This window comes from Blennius ocellaris, assembly GCF_963422515.1.
Source record: "Blennius ocellaris genome assembly, chromosome: 18".
Lineage (NCBI taxonomy): Eukaryota > Metazoa > Chordata > Actinopteri > Blenniiformes > Blenniidae > Blennius > Blennius ocellaris.
This window is the reverse complement of record NC_137667.1, coordinates 20,238,937-20,261,673: the sequence shown is the minus strand read 5'-3', so window position 1 is coordinate 20,261,673 and position 22,737 is coordinate 20,238,937. Positions and strand designations below refer to the sequence as shown.

Sequence of the window (22,737 nt, the reverse complement as noted above, 5' to 3'; positions counted from 1 at the left end):
GTCTGATAGTGGGTGGAGATGTTTTTGATATTGATTGATTATGCACATCCTGTTCTGTATGGAGTCTCTCTATGTCAGATTCAGGTTTCATGGTAGATATTGTTTCTTTTCCTGTGCCGTACAAACCACCCACAACTGTCTAAAATTAAGCCTTTCATACAAGAGTCCTTCAAGCAATCCAGTGAAAATTCACAGTGTTCCAAATTAAATTCCAGAGAATGCACCATTAGTGTTTTCTTAAGTCATGCAGCTCAGTCAGCTAAGTAGGGACTTCCATGATTCACAGACAGTGTTTGGAAACCAGCATGGAGCCACCAGAGGGTCCGGTGAGTCCCGTGTCGCTCCAAACCTCTGACAGAGGATCAAACTGCTCTGCTACCTGGCCAGTATGCATCTGTTGTGCCAACATTATCCACATAACAATTCTCCTTTTCAAACATGAATTAAAATATTGCTACGAGTGCAAACTCAACATCCCTCCACATCGGCTTTTGCTTGCATTTCTAATCGTTTAAATGGCTGCAAGAAGCTACTTTTCATGGACACTTTATAACAGCATCTAAGACAAACTGTGGTTTTGAAGAATTCAGTCACTTCATCTTCCAGTGTGTTTGTTCTGAACCATCACACACATTCTTTCCTCTTGACACCAACACATTATACAGTGAACATGTCACAGGAAGACCTAGGAATATCTCATTTGCCTTACACTTCATTTAAATGATTGCTCATCATCACTGCGCCTCACATCCGACATTAAAAAGTGACATCAACGTAATTCTAAATGGAATTTGTTACAAATCAGCTGTGGACCCAATAAAGGAGTTGGTGGGCTTCAGGACCCCTGTGTGCTGCCAGTCATACATGTGGTCCCGCTGAAGAACCCGTTAATGCAGGGCAGCAACGCTCCGCAACCACCACTGAGAAAAACTGCCTTGCCCAACCAAAATATTGTTTTTTGCCCTGCTTATTGTTTCATTTTATTCATACAGGAAAAATGATCATGGAGCTGTTGTTTGTCGACCTTCTGAGATTTTCCTATAAAGCCACTAGTGACACATATCTGACTGCTCATGAGTTGATTCAGACTAAGATATATTTACCAGCCGGCTGCCATAAAATCTCGAGCTGCTAAGAATGGAAGCGTGGTTCAAAAATCGAACTGTGGACAGATGGTGCATTTTAGCTTAATGTCAATATTTTGAGACACTGAAAGCACATGCTTACATTTTTTGGAGGAAAATCCTACACAAGCAGCTCTGATTTCAAATTTGTGCTTATGTCTTCAGTTATTTTCTTAAATGAATCATTGTTAACTTGGGGAAAAACAGGAAAGCACAGTAGTTTGCCAATGAAGGGTTAGTAGCAGAAAAAGGCCGATTCATCCTCCATAAGAACAAGAATTTCGGCACTCCAGGGTCCTGCCCAACAAAATGACGTCATTTTCTTTGGCCAGCTCCTTCTGGCCGAAGAAATCCAGTTTGGCAGTGCCAACCGTCCCGCCGCAATGCCGGAACTTCAGCACATGCATGTTCCAGCTCGCCAATGACCATCAGTCATGTTTTTATCATGTTTAGCTTGTAACGTCGCTATTGTGTGAGCCCCGCAGCTCGTTCACACTTCGGAGGGTGGACTTACGTTGATGCACCTGAACGCATCACTCAAAGCTGTCAGCTCCTCCAGTTAAAACCAGAGAATCATCGCAGCTCGGTCAAAACCTCTTTTATTACTGAAACAGTTCAGAGAAATGCATTTCTGAAAGCACTGGAAGCGAGAAACAAGCTGTGGAGTTGAAAAGTTAAAAAGCCGCTTTAGATGTGTGGCTGCTGTGAGGGGGCGTGGCCTCCTGTGAGGGTGCGTGGCCTGCTATGAGGGTGCGTGGCCTCCTGTGAGGGGGCGTGGCCTCCTGTGAGGAGGCGTGGCCTGCTGTGAGGGTGCATGGCACCCTGTGAGGGTGCGTGGCCTGCTGTGAGGAGGCGTGGCCTCCTGTGAGGGGGCGTGGCCTACTGTGAGGAGGCGTGGCCTGCTATGAGGGTGCGTGGCCTCCTGTGAGGTTGCGTGGCCTACTGTGAGGGTGCATGGCCCCCTGTGAGGGGGCGTGGCCTCCTGTGAGGGTGCGTGGCCTGCTGTGAGGTTGCGTGGCCTACTGTGAGGGTGCATGGCCTCCTGTGAGGAGGCGTGGCCTGCTATGAGGGTGCGTGGCCTCCTGTGAGGTTGCGTGGCCTCCTGTGAGGGTGCGTGGCCTCCTGTGAGGGTGCGTGGCCTCCTGTGAGGGTGCGTGGCCTGCTATGAGGGTGCGTGGCCTCCTGTGAGGTTGCGTGGCCTACTGTGAGGGTGCATGGCCCCCTGTGAGGGGGCGTGGCCTCCTGTGAGGGTGCGTGGCCTGCTGTGAGGTTGCGTGGCCTACTGTGAGGGTGCATGGCCTCCTGTGAGGAGGCGTGGCCTGCTATGAGGGTGCGTGGCCTCCTGTGAGGTTGCGTGGCCTCCTGTGAGGGTGCGTGGCCTCCTGTGAGGGTGCGTGGCCTGCTGTGAGGGTGCGTGGCCTCCTGTGAGGGTGCGTGGCCTCCTGTGAGGGTGTGTGGCCTCCTGTGAGGGTGCGTGGCCTGCTATGAGGGGGCGTGGCCTGTGAATTCGACAGCTTCTTATCGAAGTATAAACTGTCCTGGCTGATGTCACTGCCGACTGTTCTTCTTGTTGTCATGGTTTCAAAAAGGGAGTTTGCAGGGGGCTTAAGAATCCCTTTAGTTCACATTCTCTATAGCGGAGGAATAAAAGCACAATGTCTTCACCTTACACTGGTGCTCAGAAAAAGGGGCTTGTGTCATCAAGGGCAGACTTTAATCACTGAACCAAATTGCCCTCACCCCACTCGTCTCACCCCACTCATCTCACCCCACTCGTCTCACCCCGCTCGTCTCACCCCGCTCGTCTCACCCCACTCATCTCACCCCACTCGTCTCACCCCACTCGTCTCACCCCGCCCTTGCCACCCCACATGTTGCATCCCAACTGGCTTCGCCCTGGACTTCACACTGGTTCCTGGTTTCTCCAGTCATCTCCCTGTTCCCTGCGCCGCTGCTGCTTATTTGGGCCGTCCTGTTGGAAATATTGGGGTTGACACAACACTCACTATCCTGATTGTCATGATCAGGTCTCTTCATGTCTTTGGCTCGCTGTGCCACGTCTCATCTACAGACTTTGGTGGAAAAGCTGGATCTTAATGGCCTGCACACACTGGAGCGAAGGTACTTGATGTCAGCTTTACTACAAGCCTGGATAAAATCTGCTAAATTCTACAATCATCCAAATCGATTGTGCTGTTGGTGGTTTGTTGATAATGAGCTGAGAATGAAACCACTCAAGCAGGAGTATTAACCTTGGGATTTCTGTTTGGTATCGCTTGCAATCAATTCTGATTATCTTCCTTGGCTTTAAATAATAAAAGACATATGAAAACTCCATTAGGGAGATCTATGGCAAAGTCAAAGCTCAGAGAAATGTAGTAAATTGAGATTTAGTTGCTGTAACTGTCAAACGTGTTTGATAAGGTCCTCTATTCAATCAATACTGATTCCAGCAGATCGCTCTGGTGTAAACAAGGACTACATCTCGGAAAAGCCCTCAGTTAAATACATTCATGGTATTATAAATGTATCTCCTGAAAAATGCATTAGAACTGAAAGTGCAATATATTCACAACACCTATACACTTCATACAAGGTCTCAGGTGGTTACATTTAGCGTCTGTGTGAAGCTTTGTGAAAGCCTTTTCCCTCTGTCCTTTTGAAAATAAAATGAAATTAATGGATTTAAAGAATTTACACAGAAGCACTTTGGGTTTTTTGGCGAAGCCTTTCCATTAATGAGTGAATGTGAGAATATTCGGAACAAAGCCGAAAGCTTTCAGAGGGTCGCCTCACCAATATCAACATGTCAGGATAGGAGGGGTGCGGATGGACCGGAGTGCAGACTCAGAGTTCCATAAAAAACAGGTTCATTGAAGTCCAGCGAACACAAGGAAACACAGGAGACACAAGGGGGACAAGACAAGCAACATCGTGACAAGGGAAGAGGCCAAATGACAAAATGAACCGACAAAGACAACTGAGGGAAAGGGTTTGAACACACATAAGGGAAGCACACAGGTGGAACTCAACAATGGGTTGACACCGAAGGAGAAGGCCATTGGTTCATAGGAAACATGAGGTTAGACGCACGGGGGCAGACACAGAGACCTGGTCTCACGACACAAACCACTCAAGGTCCGGCAGCTGGACAGACTCTTTCTGCATGAAACCTGGAAGTGTTCCTGAGCTCAGGACTTCAGGGATAAGAAGGCAAACAGGAGGTGGTTTGCGGTCTATGAACCAGTGCTGTGCTGAACCACACTGCTGTGTTTTGTTCCACTGCTCAAGTCAGCAAGGGCAAACCTGGCAGAGGATCCTTCACATTGTCAGAAGTCTTGCACATCCCCCGGGTAAACATTCCTACTCAGTCTGTTGTCAAACGTTTAAAGGAAAACACCTGAATGTTATGTTTGTGAGGATTGTCTCAGTAGCACCCGGCTGACAGGAGACTGACATGAGTCACAGAGTTCCACAACGAGGAAACAAGTTCTATCCCTCCCAGTGATAAAGTCTCTTCTCCAGCGGGAAATCCCTGCTGCTTGTTGAAATGTCTGCCATTGTTTTACAGTGAAGAGATGTGATGCACAGAGACAGCACTGCCCCCCCCCCTGCCGGCGGCCCGGAGCACGCCACCACTCCCAGATAGAGCTGGATTGTTGTGCTCTCATGAGGTGATGCCAACAAAGCTGGCCCTGCAGCCCACAATCACAGTAGATCCCCATGATGTCAGTCCCCCGCGCCAGCCACGGCGTGGCAAGGCCACAACAGAGGATGAGGAAGGTTGTGGGGGGGGGGGAGGGTCTTTGTTTCACTCTTCATCTGGACTTCCCCCTCCACCCCCTGCACCCCCCCTCCCCAGAAGAAATTCCAGTCCTTGTCAGCTGCCCTTTGCTACACAGAGGTGGCGGCTTTCAGTCAATAGACTCGACCTGGGCCAGACCGCTGAGTGCCCACCGAGCTAAAGGATGCTGCTCTGGAGCTGACAGAGACATGTATGTCCATATATGTGCGCGTATGTACACATATGCGCATATATGCACATGTATGTGCGCATGTGTGCATATATATATATATATATATATATATATATATATATGTATATATATATATGTGTGTGTGTATATGTGCATATATGTACATATATGAACATGTATGTGCATATATGTGCGTGTATGTACATATATGCGCACATATGCATATATGTCCATAAAATATAGGAAAACGGCCAATTTTTTATATGTCACATATATTCAAAACCTATATCAAAACCTATATGTTTATATAGGTTCTTTCCATGAGGGTTGGCATATTCACCATGGTACTGTTGTACCAGTTCAACCTACATTACAATACTTTTCCACTTCAAAAAGCTTATGCAATTATAAAACAATGGATATCTGAATGTGCTATTTCCTCATTGTGATGGAATTAATTTCAACTGAAGTAAAAGTCACAAAAACCAATGCCCTCTGTGTAGGATTGCAAGTATTTCACTATATATCCTGTACTTTATGTACACTGTAGAGACACAAACATCTTAAATAATGAATTCAAATGCTTAATCCAGTGCCAGTGCCTCCAGAGATACAATCCAATCCAATCCAGCAGCTCCATCTTCATAAACAAGGATGAGTCAGTGAATTCCAGGACGTCACCACTGCCACAGGTCAGCTGCACACTGGAAGTGTTCAGGAAGTCTCCACACCATGTGAAGCTGCAGGCAAGGAGGGAAACTCCGAGAAAGTCCGACCACGCAAGATGCCAAATGTTGGGATTCACATCCAATACTTTCTGCTAATATCCTCAAAGGAACAAAACTACTAAAATAAAAAAAAAAAAAAGTCAAATTTCTAGGCTTTCTTGGCAACCAGCCTTCAACACCCTCTTCCATCAAGAAGCCCAAACATACTGTATGTGTTCATTCTATCTAAACTAACATGAATAGCATCAACCAGCAGTCACAGTACCTGGTCCTGACCTGTCGGGCATGAAGGACCGTTCTTATGTCCACCAGGTGGGACGCTGGTATGGATTGATTTTCTGGGGTTGGCCTTGGTTTGTCAAAACAGAACAGACATCTGAATGCTCTAATTGAGGAAGACGTGAAGGCTGACTTGTCTGCTCCCTCAGTCCTGCTGATAGATTCACAATCCAACGTGTGACAGCAAACATTTCCAACTCAGCTTCAGTTGGTTTAGAAATAGATTTCACTCAATGGCCTGATCTACTAAAGGCTTGTGTCATATCACGCACATGAATATGAAATACTGGTAGGAGCTTGTGCCAACAGATAATGTACAACGCCAATCATAACCTCTGAGAGTCTTCAACAGAGAGCACACGCATCATCTCTTATTGTTTGTGTTTCCTCACATACAGTAAAATACGGTGCCTTTAGATTCGGAGTCATTTCCTCAGCTGACTGACTGTTTGTCCTGTTCTTTGACTCTTGACTTTGTGACACATCCACCACGAATATTTCGGGGGGGGTGACAAATGAAGATGTGTTTGCTGTAGAGCTGTGACATGTTGGATATCTCAGAGCTGAATCCGTCCCCTCGATGGCGGCTGCAATTAAACCCCTGTTTCAGCGCATCACCCTCATGTAAACACGTTAGAAAACATGTCAAACCTCAATGAACTGTTTGTAAATAAGTTGCAAAACGCAGGCAAACTGAAAGCACATATATGTTTACATGAACTTCAGCTTGTTTCATGAAGGATGTCAATAAATGGGGACGATAGCGGCCCTGGCATGTTCCCAACAATATCTCACGCCGACCCACTTCACAAAGCTTTGGTCATAAGAAAACAATACATTGATTGATAGTACACACACTACATCTCACACCTGAAACACATGGTACGACGCTGGTTTCCACACTACATCTCACACCTGAAACACATGGTACGACGCTGGTTTCCACACTACATCTCACCCCTGAAACACATGGTACGACGCTGGTTTCCACACTACATCTCACACCTGAAACACATGGTACGACGCTGGTTTCCACACTACATCTCACACCTGAAACACATGGTACGACGCTGGTTTCCACACGACATCTCACCCCTGAAACACATGGTACGACGCTGGTTTCCACACTACATCTCACACCTGAAACACATGGTACGACGCTGGTTTCCACACGACATCTCACACCTGAAACACATGGTACGACGCTGGTTTCCACACTACATCTCACCCCTGAAACACATGGTACGACGCTGGTTTCCACACTACATCTCACACCTGAAACACATGGTACGACGCTGGTTTCCACACTACATCTCACCCCTGAAACACATGGTACGACGCTGGTTTCCACACTACATCTCACACCTGAAACACATGGTACGACGCTGGTTTCCACACTACATCTCACACCTGAAACACATGGTACGACGCTGGTTTCCACACGACATCTCACCCCTGAAACACATGGTACGACGCTGGTTTCCACACTACATCTCACACCTGAAACACATGGTACGACGCTGGTTTCCACACGACATCTCACACCTGAAACACATGGTACGACGCTGGTTTCCACACTACATCTCACCCCTGAAACACATGGTACGACGCTGGTTTCCACACTACATCTCACCCCTGAAACACATGGTACGACGCTGGTTTCCACACTACATCTCACCCCTGAAACACATGGTACGACGCTGGTTTCCACACTACATCTCACACCTGAAACACATGGTACGACGCTGGTTTCCACACTACATCTCACCCCTGAAACACATGGTACGACGCTGGTTTCCACACTACATCTCACCCCTGAAACACATGGTACGACGCTGCTTTCCACACGATATCTCACCCCTGAGCAGCTCAGGCTTTATTCATGCTGCTGCTGAAGGAAAGGGGCGGGGCTTCCAGTGCCGCCAGCCGTCCTCGCAGTCGTTCTCTCAGTTGAGTGCAAAAGAAATCAAAATGAAAAAAAGTTTATTTGAAACCAGACGACCGTCTAACGCTGACGTTCTGTTTCACTGAGCTGTTGTCTGACAGGCTGCTTTATTAAAGCTCCAGCATGGAGCCGCTGCTCGCCGCAGCACAGCCGCGCATGCATGTCTGTGTGACAGTAATACTGTGCATGTGTGTGTGTGTGGGGGGGGGGTGCAAGTGGATCAGTTTAATGTGACAGCAGGAGAGCTGAGATGAGCAGCAGTGGGGGTAGGGGGCTGGTGGTGGGGGTAGGGGGCTGGTGGTGGTGGTGTGGTAGGGGGCTGGTGGTGTGGTAGGGGGCTGGTGGTGGTGGTAGGGGGCTGGTGGTGGTGGTGTGGTAGGGGGCTGGTGGTGGGGGTAGGGGGCTAGTGGTGGGGGTAGGGGGCTGGTGGTGGTGGTGTGGTAGGGGGCTGGTGGTGGTGGTAGGGGGCTGGTGGTGGTGGTGTGGTAGGGGGCTGGTGGTGGTGGTAGGGGGCTGGTGGTGGGGGTAGGGGGCTGGTGGTGGTGGTGTGGTAGGGGGCTGGTGGTGTGGTAGGGGGCTGGTGGTGGTGGTAGGGGGCTGGTGGTGGTGGTGTGGTAGGGGGCTGGTGGTGTGGTAGGGGGCTGGTGGTGGTGGTGTGGTAGGGGGCTGGTGGTGGGGGTAGCGGGCTGGTGGTGGTGGTGTGGTAGGGGGCTGGTGTTGGGGGTAGGGGACTGGTGGTGGTGGTGTGGTAGGGGGCTGGTGGTGGGGGTAGGGGGCTGGTGGTGGTGGTAGGGGGCTGGTGGTGGTGGTGTGGTAGGGGGCTGGTGGTGGGGGTAGGGGGCTGGTGGTGGTGGTAGGGGGTAGGGGGCTGGTGGTGTGGTAGGGGGCTGGTGGTGGGGGTAGGGGAAGGGGGAGGCATTCATCTCACCAGCAGAAGTGCTACAAGCCTGCTGAGAATGGCGGCGGCGGCGGCGTTGCTGTCGTTGGCGGAGGCTGACAGGTGCTAATTAGCAATCTGAGCCCCACATGCTCAATAATACACTTTAGTCACACCATTGGCTGAGTCTTTATCCTGCAGCACGCAATTAATCAGATTAAAACACTGTCAAGCACAACGGGAGGAAAAAGACTCGAGAAATACACCAAAAAATCTCACTCTCAATATTTTGGGTTTTCTCTAAACATTTAGTTCTTACTCTTGATTTTGTTTTTGGATGTTTCTGGTATTGGATTTCTTCTTGGCATGTTGAGTGTATTCTTTACTGCTCAGGTTCACTCTCACTCTGAGTTCCGGTTGTTGTATGTAATTTCAGTATTTTACTTCATTGTAAAGAAGTCTTTGCTTTCAAGTGTTGTTTCCTTCTTGCAGGTTTGCTTGAAAATACGATCAGTTCCCAATGTTTCATGTTTAAAATTAATTTTGTCTTTGAATTTGAGTCGTTGACAATTGTTACTCAATATTTAATCTTCTCTTATTGCATGATTTTGACTTAATTGAAAAGCTTTTGTTTTTACACTTTCTGATGATTTCTAAACTTCTTTTTTCATTGTAGGCTTTTGAAGGTCAAATCTGAGTTTATAGTCATACGTTTTTATAACTATTGGACATTCCCATTTGGAACAGTCATTCCCATGTGAACCCACTGACCGATGATGTTGGCTTTTATCTTAAGGACTGAAAATGTTGAACTTTATCATTAAACATAAATCAGTACAGGTCAGTCGAGTCCTCAGTCCACCTGACCCTTGTGCTTTTTCTCCTGAAATCAGAATACATTTCTGGTGTCATCAAACTGCTTCTGCCTGTGGAAGGTGCGGGTGGAAGCCTAATGTGCAGACTGTATTCCGTAACGCTTCCTTGCAGTCTGTCCCTCATGCTGGCCTTCAGTCACCTTCCTCGGGATGCTGGAAGTTGCATTTTGGTGCACCTACCTCTTCAGGAAGGCTGACGACCAGGCCATTCTCCCCCTGGCCCACCAGCGCCTGGAGGAAGTACTCGCTGCAGGCCGCCAGCACGGCCCGGTGCCCTCGGAACTCCTTGCCCTCCACCAGGACCGTCACATCGCACAGGATATCCTGCTTCCGCTGGTCGTTGAGGCAGAGGAGGATATTGGTACAATGAACCGTCGACTCATACACGTACATAGGGGCTTCAGGCTTCTCATCCACGGACATTCCGCTCACGCCCTGTAAATAGAAGCACAAAAGAGGGGGGTCTTACAGCCAGGCCCAGAGAGAACACACACAACCCCCCACACCCACAACCAAAACGCTGGCTGTGTTTCTTAAAGATGTACTTTGTTTGGTCTGAAACCAAAATGTCTTCCCCTACATGTGCTTTAGATGCAAAAAGAAGCACAAAACATCGGCCAGACAGGAGACACTGCGTTAACACATCTGAACAGAAACTCTGGACAGACTGGAGCCAATAGGAACTAAAGTAAATCTGCAAGAAGAAACATTCAGAAGATTTTTCACGTCAAACCAACAATAAACACCGTATCAGTATTAAATGATTGTTTGTCAATACGTCTGTCAGTGTGGTTTTCTATCAAGAACCGATGAATACTTTGCAGAAAAAAGTCCACAACTCACACTAATGTAGATCAAGTCAGGTGTATAGCAGCTCTCATCATTTGTGGAGCTGCTATCATTGGCTCTTGCCTCCATCTAAACTGCTGGTAAAGTTAGTGGTGTGAGGCCTGAGATCCCGACTCAGTGGGTTTGGAAAGAAATGCTGGCTCAATGAATTTTCGCTGCTATTTTGACACACGTTTTTAATGTTTAATGTTTTAAAATTGAAGGGAAATAGAAAAATACAACTTCCTAGTGTTGATAATGACCAAATAATGACGCAAACCAAAGGAAGCACTCAGTGACTGAAGGAGAAGGAGAAGTGCTCCACTGAATGAGGACAATCTGCTTCCTGTTTTCTCCTCTGACTTCTTGTCATAACAGAATGTGTGTGTGAAGTTCCCTCGATTCCAGAGTCTTGGGATGTCAGGAATGGCGGGGAAATAAGCAGGTTGGAGCAGGTAAAGGAGGATGAGCTCCAAAATAAAGTTTTCTCTCAGTGTAAATAAAAAAGACAGGGTGGGAAATCCAGTGAAATAAGCTTCCAACCAGTTCAGATTCCATCAGCACATCAGCACATGCTCTCAAAATAATGATTCAAACCTTTTTCTATCTTATGCATATATTTACCTGATTCAGTGTCAATCACAGATGATGCTACTTCAGTTTGTATTACAAAGTACAGTGGACCCAGCGAGCTTCCAGCATGGAGGAGCTCAGAGAGATTCCCGTGTCTCCTGCAGCTTCAGCATGTGTGGAATTCACAGGTTTCCCTCTTCCATCTGCCCACACTGTTTCCAGGATACTGTACAGCTTCTTGTTTTAAGTCCACTTCATTCCAACTTACTGGTTTTCCCATAAAAGAGAACATACTGCTTAATATTTCATGAGAAAAAAATGACCCCAGTTGAGATTCATCTTTTGTTTTGAACAGTAGTTTCATTACGATTGAAAAGTCTGACAACACAGAAGTCAAACCAGAAATCAGTGACAACAACTTGTTCATCATAAACAAACATCTCCAATGGAAATGAACAAAGTCCTTGGTGAAGCCATCATTGGTTGGATGTGATAACTTGGTGGTGAGTTAACTCAGAGATGAGTTAACTCAGTAATGAAATAAGTCGGTTGTGCGATAACTCAGAGATGAGTTAACTGAGTAATGAAATAACTGGGTGATGAGTTAACTCGTCGATAAGTTAATTCAGTAATGAAATAGCTTGGTGGTGAGATAACTTGGTGATGAGATAACTTGGTGGTGAGATAACTCATGGTAAGTTAAATCAGTGATGAGTTAACTCAGCACTGAGATAACTTGGTGATGAGATAACTTGGTGGTGAGATAACTTGGTGATGAGATAACTTGGTGATGAGATAACTTGGTGGTGAGATAACTCATGGTAAGTTAAAACAGTGATGAGTTAACTCAGTACTGAGATAACTTGGTGGTGAGATAACTCATGGTAAGTTAAATCAGTGATGAGTTAACTCAGAACTGAGATAACTTGGTGGTGAGATAACTCATGGTAAGTTAAATCAGTGATGAGTTAACTCAGAACTGAGATAACTTGGTGGTGAGATAACTTGGTGGTGAGATAACTCATGGTAAGTTAAATCAGTGATGAGTTAACTCAGTACTGAGATAACTTGGTGATGAGATAACTTGGTGGTGAGATAACTTGGTGGTGAGATAACTCATGGTAAGTTAAATCAGTGATGAGTCAACTCAGTACTGAGATAACTTGATGGTGAGATAACTTGGTGATGAGATAACTTGGTGGTGAGATAACTTGGTGGTGAGATAACTCATGGTAAGTTAAATCAGTGATGAGTTAACTCAGTACTGAGATAACTTGGTGGTGAGTAAACTGTGGTGATGAGCTGGGAGTGTCAGAAAAAGCACGTCCAGCAAATACACTGTTTGTGGTTGTGTTGCAGGTGTGGCTCAAACAATAGGCTGGCACCACAACTATAAAGTACTTCATGATAATCATCTCTTCAAAGGTATTTTTCAGTGGAAATCAGAAATATACACTCACTGATTGTGTAGGTTGTGAATGCATCTGCAAACAAATAGCATGAAGGCCAAAGGACAAAACACCAAGTCAATGAGTAAATGTGTCTTGATGTTCTCTACAGACCACCACATGGTCAACCACTCACACTCTGGAGTTATTTATGTCCTTTCCTAATGAAAAGCAGGTAGAGAGGTTCGCCTCAACATCTACAATCAATATTCTAAACCTGAAATCATATGAGTGAATTCACAGATGTCAATTAAGACGTTCTCAATAAACTGGGCATGAATTCCAGGGACTTTTCATGACAAACATTTTGTTTTTGTGCTAGTAATGATCTGCTTCATTGCTATTTGGCATTTCCTCAAGGTACAAACAGACACCAGCCAGTATTTTAGGCTAACATGATTAAAGTGAGGTGGTTGATGGAAAACCTTTTCTTTCCTAATTGTGGAGGCAGTAAGTGAGCGTGGAGCAGCTCAGACACCCCTGCGCCCCACAATCTTCTGCAGCTCCTCCTGGTACATGCTGGATCCCATCAATCCCTATTCACTGGGAAACTTCCACCCAGCGAGTCCTGAGGCATTCTGATGAGAAGTGAAAACCTTGTCATGTGGAGAGTTAGTGCTTCACCTTGAGTCTGAGTAATGAAAACGTTTGTGTCCATGTTTCCCAAAGTGACCACAGGCATGGATACTTGGACCAGCAGCAGCATCCTGCTGACACTAAGCCCTGGCCGTCTCCGTCTCCAGTTCAATGAGACAGTAAAGCTGGACCTTGGAGGCATGTGTGCCCTGTATTTCTAGGACACAACACTAGTAGAGTGAAGCATTTCCACTCAGCCAGGCCTGTTCAGGACACACTGCAGGCCTGCCAAGTCAATATCATCCACAACAAATCTGAAATCTTCCTGGAACGTCCACATGTTGCTCTTCTGATCCCTTCCGTCTTCTAACTATTACAGTTTTTCTCGATTGATGAGGCACAGAAGTCCATTCACTGCACACAGCCACCAACTGACTGCACAGATTTCTCAATAACAGGATTCTGGTGTCAAAGCCTTGAACACTTGTCATGGTTTGCATACAGTTTCCAAAACTATGTTTGCAAAACACTGAAGACATTTTTTTGCTCATTTGAACACACTTTTCAATCATTGCACACATTTTTCAAAAAGTAAACCCAAGGAGGCAGAATTGGGACGCTGGTCCAAAGCAGTTGTTACGGTTAAGACACGACAGGTCGAAGCTGAAAACACTTTCTCCAATGAACTGCTCACTATAAACCTGCTGGGAAACAGCAGGAGCTGTTCACAGTGGATCTCAGAGGCGTAAGAGGTCATGTGGAAGACGAGCATGTGGATGTGGACAACCTCGGCCATGGCCAGAACCAGAACCTGGACCTTCCCATGCACCTGGTCCTGGACCACGACCCAGACAAAGACCCAGACAAAGACCCTGACAAAGACCCTGACAAAGACCCAGACAAAGACCCTGACAAAGACCCTGACAAAGACCCAGGCAAAGACCCAGGCAAAGAAATACCATTCCAGATGAAGTTCATCCCACTGTCATTGATAATGTTCTGATTCATGGAATGACAATGAAAGAGACAGGTGAAAGAGTGACACCCAGCCGGAGCAGACACACAGTGGGATCTGACTCTCTGCCGCCACATTCTCCCTTTCTGAACCCTCGAGAGGAATTGTCTGCAAAGAGGTGGAAGGTGTAGGAGCGACAGCCGTATGTAAGGAAAAATCTCTTGCAATCATGGTCTTGGCATGTGATGATGTTTCTGTTGATGCGTGTCAGGACTGGATCGAACACACCAGGTCTTTCTTTCCAAGCTGCTTGGCCAGAGAAAACATTAGCTTGTTATGTTGATGAAAGAATCGATGCAGATGTGGTGTAAATATTTGCATACTGTACTGTGTACAATACCGTGCTGTATTTTTTTGTCTAACATCATTTTGATTTGTAATGTACAGGCAGGCACTGCAGTGGCCCCTCTGATTTGTGTTGAAGTTGTCATTTTTTTCAGACTGCATCATTTTTTTTTACTTCATGAAAACACAGTGAGAGAAGAGTGTTTGGTATTTAGCAGTGCAGTGTCCTACTTGTGCTTTGTGCTGTTCATTTTGAAAACAAAGATCACATTTTGACAACAAAGGGCACTTTCGACACAAGTGTGCAGTGCTTTGTAAATTGTGTCCTAATAAGGAAAATAGGGTGCAGTTTTTTTGGGGAAAAGTGCTATTTCTCAGGAACAGTGTCTTAACTAACAACGGGCTTGTCCGAGCTATTTGGGTTTAGCCTCTCCTTTCCTCAGCCTTGCCACAAGTTCTGAGACAATCACCTTTCACAACTGTTCCAGTCTTGCTAAATCTTATATTTTCATACTAAGAGTCTGAAAAACATGTGGAAAACATTCCCAGACAGACGATGTGGACGCCAGGCCGATTTGCAAAGTGCTTTTAGCTGACGACGTGGCTCGTCACCCGAAATGTCACAACTGTGTCTGATTTAGCTACTGCGGATGAAAAGTGGAAATGACTCAGCAATGTCAAGCCATTTCTCTGGCTTGAGCGTCGCTAGAACTCCCAGTCATATCTCAGAGCGCTGTGGCCATGATCTGAGCGGGGCGTGGAACTACCACAACCCAAAGTGGCTGCTGGAGTTCTTGTTGTTGTACAGTTGACTTATTTCCACCAAACATTTCTCAGTTGGTTTCCCAGGATAATGACCTGTCGTCCTAGAATAATGTTTCCAGATGTGGTTGCGAGGTTCAGAGCAATCTAAACATGCCATTTCAACCCTGGAATGCACATTCGCTTCACTGGAACTTCAGATGCTGCACACACACACACACACACACACACACACACACACACACACACACACACACACACACACACACACACACACACACACACACACACACACACACACACACACACACACACACACACACACACACACACACACACACACACACACACACACACACACACACACCAAAAGAGGTGGTTATGGAAGACTTCTCATTGAAAATGCTGATGGATGCACAATACAGTTTTTTTGGTTTTGCTGGGTCAGCTGTTGACGGCAGCTCTTGTAAAAACAGAAAACCTTATTGGAAAGTTGCTTACACTTGTGCGCAGGTTGCAGATGAGAAGCGTGGCATGTTGGTGATGAGCAGCAGCCAGCAGGAGTCAGAGCTGACTGAGACTCAGTGAGACTCAGTGCTGGCCGCTCCTGATGTGAGGGAGGCTGAAAGCAGACTAATGCGGCTGGAGAGCCGTGAGCTCTGCGCTCCTTCATTACACCAATTACAGGCACGGCGAGCTGTAAAAGGCGATGCATGCTGCAGCCCACACGCCAGAGTGTACATGAGATCCACAAGAAGAAGCTGCAGGTAATCACAGCCTGCACTCAGCAACGCTTTCATTATGCTCAGTGCTGCCTATACTTGCTTTTCCAGCCTTCTACATGTAGAAATGTCTCATGCACACCTTTCATTGTTTCCACAGTGGCATTAATACCACTTCCGCGATGCTTGCACATTCATTGCCTGAAGCTCAATGACATTTTTAAATCTCTCATTTTCAATGTATTCAATTAATCCCTGATTGAATTGATTCATTCCAGTTCTTTTTATATTTGCCTGCAAAAATGATTCACAAAATCAGGAAACATGAAAAGAACATTATATCCCTGGCAGACTCCCCAAAGTGCAAATTTAACTCCAAAATGCAGAAACACATGGGAAGGCAGTTTCATTATAGCCTGTCTGGTTTGAGAAATTCATATTCAGCAGGGTCAAAAAGAAAAAGAACCAAAGTCCATCCATAGTTCCAAATAACTCCAGTGTTAGCAAAAGACATGATTCAGGAGAATGAACATTTATATTATTCAATAATTAGTGATTTGATGTTTTGATGTTAAATTTGAGATGAATCCTTTCTTTGCTTTACACGCATATCAACAGCTGTGGATCGAGGCTCACCAACGTGTCGTCTGGAGGCCAAAGAACTTCATCTAGCAAATTGTACTTTTGACTTCCTACCTGTTAAAACAACTTGAGATGAACACAAACCTCAAACAAAGGTCAGCATGAAGTGCAGTCCAGATAAACTCAAGCAATGCGAAGCTCATTTGACAAACTTTCAAGACAACAAGAATTAATGGGCTGTTTTTTCTGTCGTAAATCTGAGCGTTCATACAGTGCCCTCTAGTGGCCGAGGTAATTGTGACGAATAATGTATAAGTAAGTATGGAGTTCAATGTAATCTGAAAGGGCAAGAGTGTTCATGTCAGGTGGGGATGAGATAGAAATATGGATTGTACAAATTCATTTTAGTGTTTATAATTAAAAATGAATAAGGATTTTTAAAATGAAAGAAAAACATGCTTGTCTGGAAACTAAACCAGAAGAAGTCTATGTATCACTGTAAATCTCAACCAGTCCGACTCCAGTTTCATTAAACTGTGGAGACGTGGCCGGGATTCAATGTCATGTTGTTTGGGGGCGGGGCTGTACTTCACTACAAGCAGAGGTGGAAACACACAAATGACATTTACTCGCATTACTGTAATTGAGTAGTCGTTTTGGCCGCCAGAGCCACCCCGCCGCCAGAGCCACCCCGCCGCCAGAGCCGCCCAGCCGTCCAGCCACCCCGCCGCCAGAGCCACCCCGCCGCCAGAGCCACCCCGCCGCCAGAGCCGCCCCGCCGCCAGAGCCGCCCAGCCACCCCGCCGCCTCGCCGCCCAGCCGTCCAGCCACCCCGCCGTCCAGCCACCCCGCTGCCAGAGCCACCCCGCCGCCAGAGTCGCCCAGCCGTCCAGCCACCCCGCCACCAGAGCCACCCCGCCGCCCAGCCGTTCAGCCACCCCGCCGCCCAGTCGTCCAGCCACCCAGCCGTCCAGCCACCCCGCCGCCCAGCCGCCTCGTCGTCCAGCCGTCCAGCCGTCAAGCCACCCCGCCGCCAGAGCCGCCCTGCCGTCCAGCCACCCCGCCGTCCAGCCGCCCCACTGCCAGAGCCGCCCTGCCGTCCAGCCACCCCGCCGCCCAGCCACCCAGCCGTCCAGCCACCCCGCCGCCCAGCCGCCTCGCCGTCCAGCCGTCCAGCCACCCCGCCGCCAGAGCCGCCCTGCCGTCCAGCCACCCCGCCGTCCAGCCACCCCGCCGTCCAGCCACCCCGCCGCCAGAGCCACCCCGCCGCCAGAGTCGCCCAGCCGTCCAGCCACCCCGCCACCAGAGCCACCCCGCCGCCCAGCCGCTCAGCCACCCCGCCGCCCAGTCGTCCAGCCACCCAGCCGTCCAGCCACCCCGCCGCCCAGCCGTCCAGCCACCCCGCCGCCCAGCCGCCTCGCCGTCCAGCCGTCCAGCCACCCCGCCGCCAGAGCCGCCCTGCCGTCCAGCCACCCCGCCGCCCAGCCATCCAGCCACCCCGCCGTCCAGCCACCCCGCCGCCAGAGCCACCCCGCCGCCAGAGTCGCCCAGCCGTCCAGCCACCCCGCCACCAGAGCCACCCCGCCGCCCAGCCGCTCAGCCACCCCGCCGCCCAGTCGTCCAGCCACCCAGCCGTCCAGCCACCCCGCCGCCCAGCCACCCAGCCGTCCAGCCACCCCGCCGCCTCGCCGTCCAGCCGTCCAGCCACCCCGCCGCCAGAGCCGCCCTGCCGTCCAGCCACCCCGCCGCCCAGCCGTCCAGCCACCCCGCCGTCCAGCCACCCCGCCGCCAGAGCCACCCCGCCGCCAGAGTCGCCCAGCCGTCCAGCCACCCCGCCACCAGAGCCACCCCGCCGCCCAGCCGCTCAGCCACCCCGCCGCCCAGTCGTCCAGCCACCCAGCCGTCCAGCCACCCCGCCGCCCAGCCGCCTCGCCGTCCAGCCGTCCAGCCGTCCAGCCGTCCAGCCGTCAAGCCACCCCGCCGCCAGAGCCGCCCAGCCGCCCCGCTGCCAGAGCCGCCCTGCCGTCCAGCCACCCCGCCGCCCAGCCACCCAGCCGTCCAGCCACCCCGCCGCCCAGCCGCCTCGCCGTCCAGCCACCCCGCCGCCAGAGCCGCCCTGCCGTCCAGCCACCCCGCCGCCCAGCCGTCCAGCCACCCAGCCGTCCAGCCGCCCCGCCGCCAAGCCGCCTCGCCGTCCAGCCGCCCAGCCACCCGGCCAGAGGAAGTCGCCCTGCCAAGGTGGACGGCAGCAAACACACTGGAGAAACCAACACGATCACCAGCCTCAAGGAGGAAATCCAGTGATCCAGCAGCTCTGGGACAAGCATCAAGCGAAGTCGGGTCTCGATGTGGCCCACAATCCGTCACTCAAGATCGCATCGCTTCAATCGGGTCCACTGGACACAATCCTGTGGCCCCACATCTCCCCTGCGGCAGGCAGCAACTCAACACCTGGCTGTGAGTCCACCTTATCAGAGGTGGTGATCCGGGGAAAAGGAAGAACCCCAGGTGATCGTGTCCGTCCACCCCTGCTCCACCTCTCCCACCACTACGAGGCTCTCTCCAACCACTACGAGGCTCTCTCCAACCACTACGAGGCTCTCTCCCACCACTACGAGGCTCTCTCCAACCAACCACCATGAGGCTCTCTCCAACCACTACGAGGCCCTCTCCAACCACTACGAGGCTCTCTCCAACCACTACGAGGCCCTCTCCAACCACTACGAGGCTCTCTCCAACCACTACGAGGCTCTCTCCAACCACTACGAGGCCCTCTCCAACCACTACGAGGCTCTCTCCCACCACTACGAGGCCCTCTCCAACCACTACGAGGCTCTCTCCAACCACTACGAGGCTCTCTCCAACCACTACGAGGCCCTCTCCAACCACTACGAGGCTCTCTCCAACCACTACGAGGCCCTCTCCAACCACTACGAGGCTCTCTCCAACCACTACGAGGCCCTCTCCAACCACTACGAGGCTCTCTCCCACCACTACGAGGCCCTCTCCAACCACTACGAGGCTCTCTCCAACCACTACGAGGCTCTCTCCAACCAACCACTACGAGGCCCTCTCCAACCACTACGAGGCTCTCTCCAACCAACCACTACGAGGCCCTCTCCAACCACTACGAGGCTCTCTCCAACCACTACGAGGCTCTCTCCAACCACTACGAGGCTCTCTCCAACCAACCACTACGAGGCCCTCTCCAACCACTACGAGGCTCTCTCCAACCAACCACTACGAGGCCCTCTCCAACCACTACGAGGCTCTCTCCAACCACTACGAGGCTCTCTCCAACCACTACGAGGCCCTCTCCAACCACTACGAGGCTCTCTCCCACCACTACGAGGCTCTCTCCCACCACTACGAGGCTCTCTCCAACCAACCACTACGAGGCCCTCTCCAACCACTACGAGGCTCTCTCCAACCAACCACTACGAGGCCCTCTCCAACCACTACGAGGCTCTCTCCAACCACTACGAGGCCCTCTCCAACCACTACGAGGCTCTCTCCCACCACTACGAGGCTCTCTCCCACCACTACGAGGCTCTCTCCCACCACCACGAGGCTCTCTCCAACCACTACGAGGCCCTCTCCCACCACTACGAGGCTCTCTCCAACCAACCACCATGAGGCTCTCTCCAACCACTACGAGGCTCTCTCCAACCACTACGAGGCCCTCTCCAACCACTACGAGGCTCTCTCCAACCACTACGAGGCCCTCTCCAACCACTACGAGGCTCTCTCCAACCACTACGAGGCTCTCTCCAACCACTACGAGGCCCTCTCCAACCACTACGAGGCTCTCTCCCACCACTACGAGGCCCTCTCCAACCACTACGAGGCTCTCTCCAACCACTACGAGGCTCTCTCCAACCAACCACTACGAGGCCCTCTCCAACCACTACGAGGCTCTCTCCAACCAACCACTACGAGGCCCTCTCCAACCACTACGAGGCTCTCTCCAACCACTACGAGGCTCTCTCCAACCACTACGAGGCTCTCTCCAACCAACCACTACGAGGCCCTCTCCAACCACTACGAGGCTCTCTCCAACCAACCACTACGAGGCCCTCTCCAACCACTACGAGGCTCTCTCCAACCACTACGAAGCTCTCTCCAACCACTACGAGGCCCTCTCCAACCACTACGAGGCTCTCTCCCACCACTACGAGGCTCTCTCCCACCACTACGAGGCTCTCTCCAACCAACCACTACGAGGCCCTCTCCAACCACTACGAGGCTCTCTCCAACCAACCACTACGAGGCCCTCTCCAACCACTACGAGGCTCTCTCCAACCACTACGAGGCCCTCTCCAACCACTACGAGGCTCTCTCCCACCACTACGAGGCTCTCTCCCACCACTACGAGGCTCTCTCCCACCACCACGAGGCTCTCTCCAACCACTACGAGGCCCTCTCCCACCACTACGAGGCTCTCTCCCACCACCACGAGGCTCTCTCCCAGGAGCAACACGCACCACGGATTGACTGAGCCAGCTCCGAGTTCAGCCTTGCCCCCCTCCACCGCCTGACGGAGCCTGCAGCAGCAGGACAGTGTGGAGACCCTCCAGGTGACCCCAGTGGTCCAATGTGGCAGGACGAAGGACGAGGCAGAGCTGAATCTTGGAACACGTCTTTATTTCGTAACCCACAGAACTCGACTGGAAAAGCCCGCAACAGCCCGGGCACGGGATAACTCAAACCCCGCCCCTTTTCCCAAAATCCTCTGGGTGAGAGGCCTGGAATATAACGGCCGCCACAACACATCCAAATAGGAACACTCTTTTCATTAAGAACAACTACGTCCAGTCTTTCTTGCACTCCTCAGGAGAGAGCATTCTCCTCCCCACTGTCAAAAAAGTAACGAAGTAACTTTTACTCTGAGTTCATTCTATATGAGCTAGTTTTTACTAGTACTTGAGACAATTTTTAGACTGGCAATTTTACCAAAGTAAATTGACTTTTTACTGTCATTGTAAATTAGATTTTGGAAACTAATGAAATCAGATTACAAGACATTTGGAGCCACATCACTCAAGACAACACCATATTAACAACGTTCAACAAGTCAGCCTGTCCACATTGGGTGAAACCAAATCGGAATGAACTTTATAATGTGACATTTGAGAGAAACTCCCAAAGAAACAAAGAGCTTCGATGAGTACATGTGGATGTAAGTACAATATTGACTGCAGTACAGTACATGTGACATTGTTTCCCTGTGTAGTAGAAAACACCATGTTGGCAGTGAAATGTATGCACTGCCTTGTTTGGTGGAAAATGTAAAAAGTACATGTATCAGCAGCATGTGTCTATCTGCAAACATCTCTGTGCATGTGGCAAGCTGAATGATTTTCTCCAATTTCAACTATTTCAGTATTATGGCAAAGTATACTAAAGATGAGTGTTTTACATGATGCACTGTGCAGTTGGTTTGACAGAAATCAGATTATATGAATTAAGTGTGTCCCACTTGGTACAGAAGCTGGATTTTGATGATGCTTTATATAGTTTTGGTTGCAGTGTTTGCATTTTGCAGGATAAATGAGGTATTTTGTGGTTTGAGTGTGTGGTTTTGTGAATTTTGTTAGGTCGTTTGATAAAAGCAGCCGAGCTTGTAAAATTGTGTTTTAGCAAATGGAAAAAAAACTGTAATAAAAGAGTCATCTTAAAACGTTGTAATAGTCTTAAGAGTCGTCTATTCACTAGTTGTTTTTTTTAAAGTACAATAATTTTTACCCCGGGGCTCTCGCGATCTAAAAAAAGGCAAAATTGCTGTAATGTGGTTTATAATGTAAACAAACTGTAAAATGAGGTTAACATTGGCTGAATGACAATAACAAGTCCCACCTAAGAAATGTATGACCTGTACTACTGTAGAGACCCGAACGGAACAAACGCTGCCTGCTGACCCGGTTCTGTCAGAACCAGCAGGAACAAACCCTGCCTGCTGACCCGGTTCTGTCAGAACCAGCAGGAACAAACACTGCCTGCTGACCCGGTTCTGTCAGAACCAGCAGGAACAAACCCTGCCTGCTGACCCGGTTCTGTCAGAACCAGCAGGAACAAACACTGCCTGCTGACCCGGTTCTGTCAGAACCAGCAGGAACAGTTGGAGCTCCGGTAGATGATTCA

General features: G+C 49.5%; 1 protein-coding gene across 4 annotated transcripts in view; it reads right to left on the bottom strand.

The window, feature by feature from the left end:
• Positions 1-22,737, bottom strand: part of bach2b (BTB and CNC homology 1, basic leucine zipper transcription factor 2b) — a 151,113-nt gene that overhangs the window by 56,053 nt on the left and 72,323 nt on the right. For all 4 annotated transcript variants that reach the window (XM_080514108.1, XM_080514111.1, XM_080514110.1 and 1 more), the window contains exon 2: positions 9,986-10,240. In XM_080514108.1, the coding sequence (XP_080370234.1) occupies positions 9,986-10,240 (255 nt within the window). The remainder of the gene's footprint in view (positions 1-9,985; positions 10,241-22,737) is intronic.